This window comes from Tupaia chinensis, unplaced genomic scaffold (genome assembly GCF_000334495.1).
Source record: "Tupaia chinensis unplaced genomic scaffold, TupChi_1.0 Scaffold000146_1, whole genome shotgun sequence".
NCBI classification, from domain to species: Eukaryota; Metazoa; Chordata; class Mammalia; order Scandentia; family Tupaiidae; genus Tupaia; species Tupaia belangeri.
In genome coordinates, this window is record NW_006159616.1 from 18,285,218 (window position 1) to 18,297,700 (window position 12,483).

At 47.4% G+C, this 12,483-nt stretch overlaps 1 protein-coding gene across 2 annotated transcripts in view; it reads left to right on the forward strand.

The window, feature by feature from the left end:
• The window catches only part of NPHP4 (nephrocystin 4), a gene marked incomplete in the record, with an annotated part of 159,079 nt that overhangs the window by 139,837 nt on the left and 6,759 nt on the right, over positions 1-12,483 (forward strand). For both annotated transcript variants that reach the window (XM_027770657.1, XM_027770658.1), the window contains 4 exon segments: positions 2,876-3,084; positions 7,211-7,437; positions 7,638-7,815; positions 8,651-8,734. In XM_027770657.1, the coding sequence (XP_027626458.1) occupies positions 2,876-3,084; positions 7,211-7,437; positions 7,638-7,815; positions 8,651-8,734 (698 nt within the window).

The following is a 12,483-nucleotide window of genomic DNA, read 5'->3' on the forward strand; positions in this document are numbered from 1 at the left end:
AAAAAAAAAAAAACCCAGAAAATGGAAAGCTGAAAACCTGAAGGCTAATATTCTCAATAGTTGCTTCAGGCTGTTATGAATCATTATCTTCTGTTAGACATCAAGCTTTGCATCGGAGAATGTCTGCAGAAACCTGATAACATTAGCCAATGCAAATTAGATTACTCCCTTGCTGCTCTAAGTTATTAAATGCACAACAGATGACTTCATATTTTCATTATTGGGAAATGGGCTTGTTAGAATTTCTGGCTCGTATCACATGTGTTATATGTCATCACTAGAAATCATGCAAGACCCATTGCAAAAATCTTGAATAGAATCAGAACTGTGGTCTCTTAAGTTCAATGTTATTGCCGTCCCCCAAAAAACCTCCAAAAAAAAAAAAAAAAAAAAAGAAAGAAAGAATGAATTTGAAACCCTCATTTTGTGAAGAGGAGTGATAAACAATCGTAAAGCTTGGAAAAGAAAGACCTGGGTTGGGTGAAAATACTTTTCATAGCTGGGAAGCTCTCAAGTTATTTTTAAAAAATCCCCTTAAAACCTAAGACCCACAGATCTGAATATAAAATATTTATCATTTGAATTAAACATGGGACGTGCTCTTTGAGTAGCATTTCCCTTAGTGGTGCAGATCATGTTTGTGTGAATCCCAGATTACCATGAGTTTTTTTGGCTTGATTGTCTACACTGACTTGGTTGGCCTTTAGCTGGTCTCCAGGAAGGAATCCCAGAGCTGTGGCTTATTAGAACTCAGAGGGGCCTTTGGGTTCCATCTTGCAAGACCTCCAGCAACCCAGTATACCTGGGACTCCAGGTACAACTTTATTCTTCCAAGGAGAGGGGACCTGTAGGCCCAGCAGATGCTCCAAGGAATGTACAACCCATGATCCTTAATTCATGGTCTACACAGGCTGAACTTATTCTGGGGTAGCTTCCTTATTTTCATATTGAAGAACGAGAGGTGGAGGGAGGTCAGATGGCCTGGCCAGTGATGTGGTTAAGGGTGGTGAACTTGGGCTGAAATCTAGATCCCCTGCTTTGGGGTCAGCTGGCCACCAGGAGAGTGGATGGTGAGCCTGCCCCACAGAATGAGAAGACCCTGTGCTCCAGGACTGAGGTTGAGGGTATTTGTGCAGGTCAGGGGCTTAGCCAGCTGCCCGGAAAGCTGGGGCCAGTAGGGATTTGCTGAGAGAACTGCGCACTTGTAGAATCTGTGGCCCTCCAGTTCCTGGTTTGATCAGAGCCAAGATAGGTGTTCTGTTAGAAAGCATCTGTCTTCCTCAGTGGGCATGGTTCTGGAATTAGAAAGTTATGTGGAATTTTAAAACATTCTTAGTGCTTCCTGCCTCTCAGCAAGTGAGGCCGCACGTGGTCACTCTGGAACTTCATTTCTGGCTCTATTATGACCGGGAGGGGCATTTGCCATGATGATGCAGTCTGCAAATTTGAACTTCTTACACACCTCGAAGCTGTCCTGGTTCTTCTACCTGTGGTTGTGGCTGTGGCAGCCCAGAACTGATTCTAGACTGGGCCTCCCCCTGCCTGCCTGCACCTCAGAGACACAGAAAATGCTCTTTTGGGTTGGCCTTTTAAGATGTCTAAACTGACTTGTGGCATCTGAAAAGCAATTAAATGGCTTTAAAATAGAACAGTGGCGAGAAACCTGGAAATAGCACTTGTTTACTTGTGACGGAGGAAGAGGTGGGCGAGTGAGGGAGAATTGCTTTACGTGGAGTGCTGCAGTAGGAGGCTGTCGACGTCTGAAGGTAGGAAGTGGAACCAGGTTGGGGGACTCGGGATGGTGCTTTTTTCTCATAGGAAATTTCCCGTGCTTCCTGAGAGTCAGGAAGGGCTCAGATCCTGATCCGGGATGCTCCTCACCTGCCCTGCCTGTGTTGCATTGAGTGATTATCCAGGAGTCAGAGTCAGACGTTATAGGCCTTGTCACTGCGCACAGATCCTGCTCCTCTGCCACCTTAAGCCCATCTCTGTGATAGAAGGAAGAAAACACTGTCCTGCCACCACAGAAGTGGGCCCCTAGCCCCTTCTGCCATCTGTTTATCAGCTAAACAGCTTTTCTTGTGTTTCCTGGGTTTGGGTAGAACTACCTGTAAAGGAGTTGGGCAGTCCAGGGCCACCAGGTGCAGAGTTAAGAGTGTGAACTTTTGAGCCAGGCCTGGTGTGAGCTTTATCCACCTTGGACCAGCTGAGAGGCCTCCAGCAAGGGGTGTGACCCCTCAGAGCCTCTGATTCCTTATCTGAACTTGGGGTTGATGACACCCCTACACTGGGTTGGTTTGAGGACCCAGTGCCTCTGAGAGCCCAGGATAGTACCCAGAATGCAGGAGGTGCCTCCTGGAGGAACTGCATGTGAGCCAAAGTCAGCAGGAGGGTGGTGCTCCGTGGAGGAGCTGCATGTGAGCCGAGGCTGGCAGGAAGGGGGTGTTACCTGGAGAGTGGTGAGCTGAGGCTGGCAGGAGGGTGGTGCTCCCTGGAGGAGCTGCAGTGAGCTGAGGATGGCAGTCCTAGGTAAGATGTTAGTGGGCCCTTCAAAATCCTGAGACATGAGCTTCTAGAATACTGACATTTCCCCCTATAAGGTCACCTAACAGTGTATTGACAACTATCGCTAAGGAGCAAAATCAGAATTCTTTCTACTCTAGAGGTGAAAGGAGGGGTACCATGGAGACCAGGCTATAAAATCACCTCTATCAACATCCTAAAATGAAACAGATTGGACCTACAGAAAGGAAGGAAATAGATGCACTCCGACTTCCCTCCCTGGATAAGTGGCTCTGGAAAGCCTGTTGCTGGGTCTGCTCATAGCACAGACTTTGCACATCCCCTGATGACTTCTACCCTGTGACTCTTTCAGCTGTAAAAAATGTGGTCCAGGCGCAGAAGCTGGCCGATGTGGACAGCGAGCTAGCCGCCATGCTGATGACCCACACCCGGAGCAACAAGGGCCCCCATGGCGCCAGTCGTGAGGCTGATGCTGTGCGCAGGCGCAAGTTGGAGAGGATGCGGTCGGTGCGCCTGCAGGAGTGCAGAGGAGAGACCGGCAGCCGTGGGACCAGCCTGCTGGTGAGGGTTCCCTGGCCATATGCTTTTCCTGGGGGTCTCCAAGTGTGACTGAGCCATTGCAACCTCCGTCTCTCCCTGTCTCCTATACGTTCTCTCTCTTCTCTTCCTCCCACATCCTAGTTGCAGATTATAGGAGAACTGGACTTCTTCGGAGGAAAATTTCAAATCAGAATGGTCTAGAGAGCTTTTAATAAAAGCCAGGTCTTGGGCATCACCCCTGGAGATTGTGATTTCATTTGGTTTGGGTTGGGAGTTGCTCTTAGGAGCCTGTTTTTTTTTTTTTTTTTTTTAGGGGTTTTTGCTATAGAGCTCGTGCGCTCATCAAAAAGAGAGAGAGAGACAGAGAGATAGAAAGCAAGAAATCACCCCACAGGAGGGATGGCCATGCCACAATCCCTTCTCCTCCCTTCTCCTCTCTCTCAGGATCTTGGGCACGCACACACATGTACCCAGCATGAGTTTAAGCCACCGATTCCGGGACTCAAACTGCCATCAGCTACATGGGAGTTCAGCGACATAGCCATTACACTAACTGCTGGTCCCATGGCTAGCTTTTTTGGTCTGGGCTTTGAACTGATCATTGTGAATCTTCCTCAAGGCAACACATAGATGGCTCCAGCAGAATTTGCAGGAGAGATCACCACAGCATGATCAGGCACACAGAATGCTATGGAGAAACGGGTTAAATATTAAACAAAAACACATGTAATTGCCTTCACAAGTGCACATGTGCACATAGGGACATAACTGCATAGAAAGAGAGCTACAGTAATAGCAAACGACTGACAAAGCACACCTGCAAAGAGAAGGGTGTGGGTTTCGTCTTAGGAGCCTGTTTTTTTTGTTTCTTTTTTTTTTTTTTTTTTTTTGAGAGGTTTTCGCTATAGGGCACATGCACTCGGACAGACAGAGACAGACAGAGAGACAGAAAGCGAGAAATCACCCCCCAGGGGGGATGGTCACGCCACAATCTCTTCTCCTCCATTCTTCTCTCAGGATCTTGGGCACGCACGCACACATGCACAGCATGAGTTTTAAGCCACCAGGTTCGGGACCGCGTCGACTACATGGGAGTCCAGCTACATAGCCATTATGCTAACTGCTGGTTCCCAGGAGCCTGGGTTTTTGAGAAAGGTCTACAAATGATTCTGAAGTCTCCCAGTTTTGGGGACTAGAGCTGTGAACAACTTAAATCTTTTGAGTCAGTATATTCATTCTGACCAGAAAAATCCCTTTTTTTTCTGGGGCACGAGGGCTAGAAATCTAAACAGACCCTCTAATAAATTTTGTAACTGAGAAATAGGAGAATAATTGCACCTCATGGGTTTATAGAAGAAAGGAACCACATGGGCTTTGGGAAGAGTCTGAGATTCCTGTTTACATTAAGGCAGCATATGTGTGAACAAACGATGCCCCATTCCCTTCCTGAGGACCTCCAGGGCCATAGCCCATGCGGACTAGTATAAACACAGTCAACAGACACCCCACTCAGCCCTGAGTAAGCCAGAGTAGGCTCGTGGTGGCCACAGACTCTTTGGTCCCTGTTCTGCGGCTACGGGTGACCTTGATTCTGCCACCTACCACGTGGCTAGTGGCTGGACCTGGCACAGAGTAAGTCTTCAGTGGAGGACAGCTGCCGGTGTTGTTGTTAGTATTAATTATTATTAATTTGGCTAGTTTCCTCTTACTTGATATGCTCTGATAGAGAAATTGACAGTGCGGAGCCCTCACTGTGAATACAGCATTGCATTTGGAAGTGATTGGGTTACTAACTACAAGAAAAATTTCCACCAAATCTAAAAACTTCCTGGGTTGGTGGCCCTGTAGAATTTCAATGTGAAAGTTACTTTATCAAATATGTGGAGATATCTACTTTTTCTAGAGCTTTTGCAACTATCTTTTGAAGAAAGGGAAAGAATTCTGTGAGGTCCATTGGTCCTTGGGAGGGGAGTTACAGACAGAGCTGCTGTTCAGCTCACCTGCCTGTCAGGTCCCTGGCCTGATTTGTTTCATGTGGGACTAGTTCACTGTTTGATTCCCTGGTAAAGTCTTGGGCAATGAGGGTCATGCATTGGGGAGACAGGAATAACCCTGGATGTGTTTCTTCCATCCAGGTTGGTGTAGCAGTCAGTCAAGACTCCAGGGAGACAGAACTCTGGGGCAGGGGGCCATGCGTGCCAGGGCTTCCAGGCAGGAAGTTCATGTGTGCTAGAGACTTAGACCTTGAAGCCTGATGCCATTGTTTAAATCCTTTCAGTGCCTGGGACAGTCTCCGGGCTCCTTTGTGCCTCACTGTCCTTAGTCTGTGTCCAGTGCCCAGGACAGTGGCTTGCCCGTAGTGACTTCTGTACATCAGTGGTAGCCACTGTGTGCGTGGGAACCTGCAGCCCTGCTGGGCAGAACACCCTGAGCCTAGGCAGGAGGACTGGAAGTTTATGTCCTTGGACAGGGGTTGCAAATGACAAAGGTTGGCCTGTGTAGTGGTAGGGTCCCCAGAGCCCTCTGTCTAGTTTCTGGCCCAGTCACTCCTTATTCGAGCAGATGCTCTTCCCATGTGGCCTTAGCACAGAGCACTGTGTTACTGCCGTTCCACTGGAACAGGCTCCTTCCCCCTCACTTTTTATTTTTTTAATTATTTTTAATTATAATTTTATTTTTTGAGAGAGATTTTTACTATAGGGTGCACATGCTCTCTGGAAAGACACAGAGAGACAGAAAGCGAGAAATCATACCCTCCACTGGGGGAATGGCCATGCTGCAATCCTTTCTTCTCTGGTCTCCTCTTGGGATTTTGGGCACACATGCACATGTGCCTGGTGTGAGTTTCAAGTCGTCAGGTCTGGGACTCGAACTGCAATTGGCTATGTGGGAGTCTAGCAACATAACCGTTATGCCATCTGTTGGTCCTGCCTTCCCCTCACTTTAAACCTTGATTCTTCTGGTAGACCTGGGAGATGCCATTGACATGCCTTGCCTTGGAAGCTAATCTAACAGGCTAGTCTTGCTTCCATCTTCACGTGGCCATGCCACTAAAGCCTGCTACTGTCTTGTCCTGGGACCACTTCACTGTTGGGTAGAATAGATATTGTCCCTTCAACTACGAAGTGAGTCAGAACAATGCAGTTTGAATTCCAAGTCTAAAAGCCACTCTATTTCTTATTCCAGCTTTGTCTGGCTCTGTTGTCCATGGCAGCCTACAGAGGTTGCACTGTACTGAGAAACTCCAACAGTGACATGCAAGAGGGAGGCCTCAGATGTGAGCATGGTCACCCCTAAGGCCCAGGGAGAAATGAAAGGCTCAGCTTCAGTCTGAAGTCAAATTTGTCCTCACCTTCTGGTTTAAAGTGGGAAGGCATCTGAGTCAGCTCATCCTTTCTGATGGCTCAGCCTCATCAGTGTTAGCCAGGAGATCCTCAGGGCTGAGGCAGGCCATGCTTGGAGAAGCTGGAGCCTGAATGACCTGTCATGGGGAGGTGTTGATGGGGGGGCAGCCTTCTAGGCCTTAGACTTTACAAAGTGGCCTCTCATAGCACACAGAACCTGGAGGAAGCATCCACTTTGGCCAAGCCAGTGGAACCGTGGAGCCTCTGAAGGAGGTGGTTGGGCCTTGCTGCGGCACTGATACTCAGCACACCAGTGACATGTACCCTCACGGACTCCAGTTACAGACAGCACTCTCACCATTCTGGGGACTTGGCTGGGTGAGCCTTGCCACCAGCCTTGGTTTTGAGGCCATTCTTTTCTTCTTTGGTTTGAACCACTGCTTAATCCACCCACTGTGCTCAGGTGCCAGCCTCCTGACTGTGAAGTCTTGGGAGCATGCAAGGACAGACCCCTTCCCATAAGGTGGCTGCCTACAGGCCAGGGCAGAGAGAAGCCAGGAGAGCTGTGTGGACCTCACAAAGGGCAGCAGCCAGTGAGGAAGGAGCATCCCCATTCTGTGTCCCAACACCTCTGCAGTAGACACAGACCAGGCCCACCCAAACCACATGCTCAGGAAAGAGGTAGAGGTGGTGACTTCCTAGAAGAAATCTGGTATTCTGGGGAAGGGAGAGGAAGTGAGGGGGCCAAACCAAGGAGGGAAGTGTACCTACACTACCACCTCATTGGCCCCTCCTGCTCCCAGGCTCAGCAGAGTGCCCGTGTGCAGCACTCGCGGGACCTGCAGGTCATTGATGCCTACCGGGAGCGCACCAAGGCTGAGAGCATCACCAGCATGCTCAGCCTGGCCATCACCACGCGGCACACGCTCTACGTCACGCTGGGCACGGCCGAGTTCTTTGAGTTTGCGCTGAAGAACCCCCACAATACACAGCACACGGTGACCATCGAGATCGACAACCCCGAGCTCAGGTGATGCTCCCGGCAGCCCCTCCTGCTCTGCCCCAGCCCAGATTGGGGTCAGGTGGAGCCAGCGCTTCATAGCAACTGATTGATTCTGTCTGAAAGCTGAGCTGGCTCCTCACCCACTTCCCCAAGGACAAGCCTGGGGGGAGGGTGCATCTTCCCTGTAGGGTACATGATGCCTCAACCCTGCATCCCTCGGCCTCTAGTCTCATCCTGGACAGCCGGGAATGGAGATTCTTCAAAGACGCAGCCAATCTGCACACACCGGTGGAGGAAGACATGTTCCGCCTGCACAGCAGCCTGGGCCCTCAGCTCTACCTGCGTCCCCGGGAGACCGCCCACGTGCCCTTCAAGTACCAGAGCTTCTCTGTGGGGCCCGCACAGGTGCTGGTTGTCAGGCACATGGGACCGGGGAGGAGAGGTTCATTTGACTGAGCAATGGTGGGAAATCGAGAGTGCTGAGTTTTGGCAAACGTTCCTCCTGTGGCTGTGGCACACAGATGAGTCCTCGGGCTGTCATCTGCTGTGCTTGTTACTGCTCCAGAGCTCTGGCACCTCCTCTGGGCTCTGTGGCCCAGATCTCTCTTCTGCCCTGGCAGTGTCAGACAAGGCTGGACCATCGCCCGCTAATTCTCCTTACTGAACTGGTAGAAAAGGCTTTTGTAAGCCTTAGCAGAATGGATGGGTTAACATCTCCCACCATTTTATATTCTCTCACTCATGTAGTTTGTCCCCTTCTTACTGCAGCACTTGTTCCTCCACACAAAACACAAAGGTGTGTGCAAAGGATGTGTCTCACCTGAGTGCATGTGCAATGGGGCAGGCACACAGGGTCTGAGTCTCAGTTTTTGATGGACCCTCAGAGGTCTGTTCTGTAGGATTGTAATCATCACTTAAGATGGGCTTGAGGTGTTCCCAGGGGCTCGCATGTCTCCTGCTGGCTCTGTGGACATGCCATAAGCGAGGTCAGATCTCAGGCCTTCAGCCTTGGGCAGGCTGGATTAGGATCTCAGCTGTGCCATTCATCAGCTCATGACAGCCCCAGCTTCCTGTGAACTGAGGCTGGGTAATAACAGCAGCCTCCCAGAGGGTTTTTGTGAGAGTTAACAAGATCATGCACGGGAGCTCTTAGCCTGGGGTGGCCACCGTTCCTGCAAATATGATCTGGTTTCCCAGAGACTCCATCTTGTGACCTGCTCATGCTCATTTTTTCTCACAGACCTCTGCTGAGCTGAGCTCCGAGAAGGGCAAGGACATTGGATCGCCTTGGCAGTCTAGCCCAGTGCCCACGAAGCACGCCAAGGTAAAGGGGCAGGAGTAGGCAGACTGGACCTGGCTATTCCTGTGGCTATTCCCATGAATATTCCCAGGTAGTCCTGTGGCTATTCCCACAAATATTCCATAACACTGGCGGTACAAGTCAGTGTCCTTAGAACAGACGGGCCAAGTGTATCACTAGTTTATTCTTACTTGAGGCCCTTTGGGGCCTGACTTGTCTGCCTTCTTATGGGGGTAGGGTAGGAGAGGGGCAGGTTTAGGGCAGAGGGTAGAATGGGGGCAGAGATCTCCAAGGTGGTTGTTCTTCCTGTCTTAGCAGGGCAGTGGCAGCTTCACCAGATGCTGGACATGCAGCATGGACACCTCTCTGGAAGCTCACCCTTTTGCAGCCCTTGGCTCTCTGGGCATGAGGCCCAGTGGTCCTGGAATGGTGCTCCCGCTGCCCTTGAGGCTTAGCTCTCAAGATACACAGCCATGTCAGAGACTCACCCTCAGCATTCCCTAGTGTAGTCAGGGTTGCCCTTCCCAGAGTGCGACTTAACCCTTAGCTACCTTCCTTCCTAAGGAAGACTGTGTCCACAGGCATGTACTTCTCAACAGCATGCTGAAAGGCTGTTGTTCTTAGGAGCTTGAAACACTGTTGTTTTATAGAAATTTCTGAAGCTTTTTATTTATAGACAAATGCCTTTTGCAGTCATTTGACAGTAAATAAGTTTTTTATCCAAAAAGTTTTATTCATCCCTCAAACCCTCTAGAATAGAGTTTAGTATAGTCTCAGACTGAGGAGGGGCTCCCAACTGCTGTCCTGTGTGCTGGGGTGTCACTGTGGTTGCAGCCCTGGCCCCGGTGCCCACCGGGCCCATCACTGTGAAAATGGCTTTACTTTATCAAAATGTGGCGCCCTCAGCTTTGCCTTTGTCTCAGAAGCATGTCTGCTTTTTATTTAGTGCTGTAGATCAAATCCAAGATGAATGCTTTTCTCCTGACACATGGGGGAAGGCCATCCTTGTGACCAATGCTGTTGGGAGGGAAGTTTTTCTCTACCAGCGTAGGTCTGAATGTTTGGGACCCTGCAGATAAGCTGATCACAGACAGAAGAACAAGAAAAGAAACTAGTTTTATTTTTACATGCCGTAAGAGTACTCTGAAATGAGCAACTTAAATGCCCAGAAGTACATGTTTATTTACCAACTGCACAGATGAGAGTCAGGGCCTCCGTGGGGAAGTATGGAGGGTCCTACTAACAGGCACGGTCAGTCTGACTCCTTCTGGAATTCGCAGGGCAATGGGGGCTGGTGGTAATGGCAGCTGTATTTTTAGGAAGCTGTCCTCTAACTATCCTCTACTCAGATAAGAGCACTTCAGAAAGAATCTGATGTTTTCACTTTAAGATCATCTTTATTTCAAAACTATGACTCCTTCACATGAATGTGGAGTTTTAAGCAAAATCCCAGAAATTTGATTAGAATTACCTTATTATGTACCTCTAATAGGTAAAGGCTTTTTTCTGATCTGACCACACGCTGTCATCACCGCTTCCAAATTAACACAGACCCTCAGTGTTGTCTGACATCTATGCTGCACTCTCTGGTCTTTTCACAGCGATTTGTTTGGGTTTTACCTGCTTTCCTTAGCTGTACCTGCTGTGGGGTCAACTGGACGTGGGCTGACCACATTACCCGCGGAGGCTGAGGGGACACGCTTTCATTGTGGGCTCAGGTGCTGCCAGCCTGATACAGCCCATTTAAGTTCTCTTTAAGCCATGCACCTGAGGGCCCACGGACCTCACCTGTTATCCCATCAGGGGAAGAAAATTGTGACATTCCAGTTATCTTCCTATGATTCTTTTTTTTTTTTTTTTAAATTTTATTTATTTATTTTTATTTTTCTGTTCTTTTGAAACATATTTATTTAATGTGAATAGACATAATATACATAGATATGATGATATGCTTTTTCCCATTTTGGAAAATTATGGATCTCATATTAACAACTCTAATTGAATACCCTGTGTACACACACTTTGTTTTTCATACAGGTACTCTGGTATTGTAACACGCATGTACTATTCTTTTTTTAAAAATTGTTTATTATCATCATAATCTTCTTTATATTACATTGGGTTACATATAACTTTACAGTGTATTACATTGCTTTTTCAAAAGGGAATGCCATGCATGTCAGTCAGTACAGAGACATTAATATCCCCGCTTCAACATTCAATATCTTTTCTATGTTTTCCCCAATCATTATTATTATTATTATAATTATTTTTTTTTAAAACAGTCAATCAGTATTTCTCATTTTGTTTGTAAAAAGACTTTGCCCATCATGAAATACTTCTCAGACCAATCCAGTTAAGAATACTATACATGTCATCATCAACAGGTAATAAGCTGTATATGATTCTTTTATATATGAGAATTTTCCCCTCTAGCAGTTAGTTACCCTAAAGTGTACTTGGTACCCGAAAGTGAGGATTAATCTTAGATTCCTTCCCTTTATCAATTTTCAAAATAATGAATTATACTCTAATAATCCCCAAAGATGATCAGTTTTTAATTTTTCATTTATTATTATTGTGTGTGTCTCATGAACTCATGAGCTTTATGTTTAATTCTCATTCCATGGCAGGCATTATTCTTTATATGCTAAAACTGTCCTCTCTGGTCACTGTCATTCTTTTCAAGTTAACTCCCATGACTTTAAAATTTTACTTTGAAATTACCTAAAACTTAAGGAGAAGTTGCAAGGACGGTGCAAAAAATATATTTGCCCAGATTTCCTAACTGTTAACATTTACCTCATTTGCCTTATCATTCTCTTTATTTATGCATATTTTTTTTCTGGGCAATTTGAGAATAAGTTATTGACATTATGCCCCATTACTCTGTGAAACTTAGAGCTGGTCTGTCCGAAAATAAGGACTTTCTCCCATATACCCAGGGGAGAACCATAGTAATCAGGGTAGTGACAATGACATGATCTCATCACAGGCCCCCGTTCTCAGCTGACTTCTTGCCCAGGTCCATGCAGCATGCTCCGAAGTCCTGTTGGGCACCCAGCCTGAGCGCTCCTTCTCTCCGGGCTGCGGGAGTTCTGAAGTGTGAGACCAGTTGTCTCCTAGAAGGCCCTCGGTGGGACCTCACTCACACCTGCTTGTGAGTGGACTCAGCTTATGCATGCTGGGCTGCAGTACCACAGGCGTTTGGCAGCGTTTTTCAGAAGAGCATATTGGGAGAGACACACTATTGATTTGTCTTGTTACTGGTGATGTTAACTTTTTCTTTTAGTTAAGGTAGTGCGTGCATGTAATACTAATTAACAAGTATTTTGTACTTAGTAATTACAAAGTAATGAGTAAAGTTTTGTTGGGAGGTACTCTGAGACTATGTAAATACCCTGTTCCTCATGAAATTTTACCTACTCGGCTTCAACATCCAGCCTTGCCCGAATCAGTGATTTACATAATGGTTTCCTACAGGGCTTTTCGAACTCTATCACCCTTCTACATTACTGCTGGCATTCTAAGTAGGACAGAACTTTGCCTGTGCCCCATTCACTTATTTGTTTTTGTATCCTTATGGGCTATAAATTCCTTTTTTATGCAGCTTGTTGCTGTCATTATTTATTTTGCTGTTCATATTCATATTATCCCTGACCGCCCAGTATTGGCTCTTGCAAGTGACTCCTGTGTCCTGTTGACTTGTCCCTTTCATTCTTTGAACCTTTTCTTAGTGCTTGGCACAAGATGCCCCAGGCTCATCTCTTTCC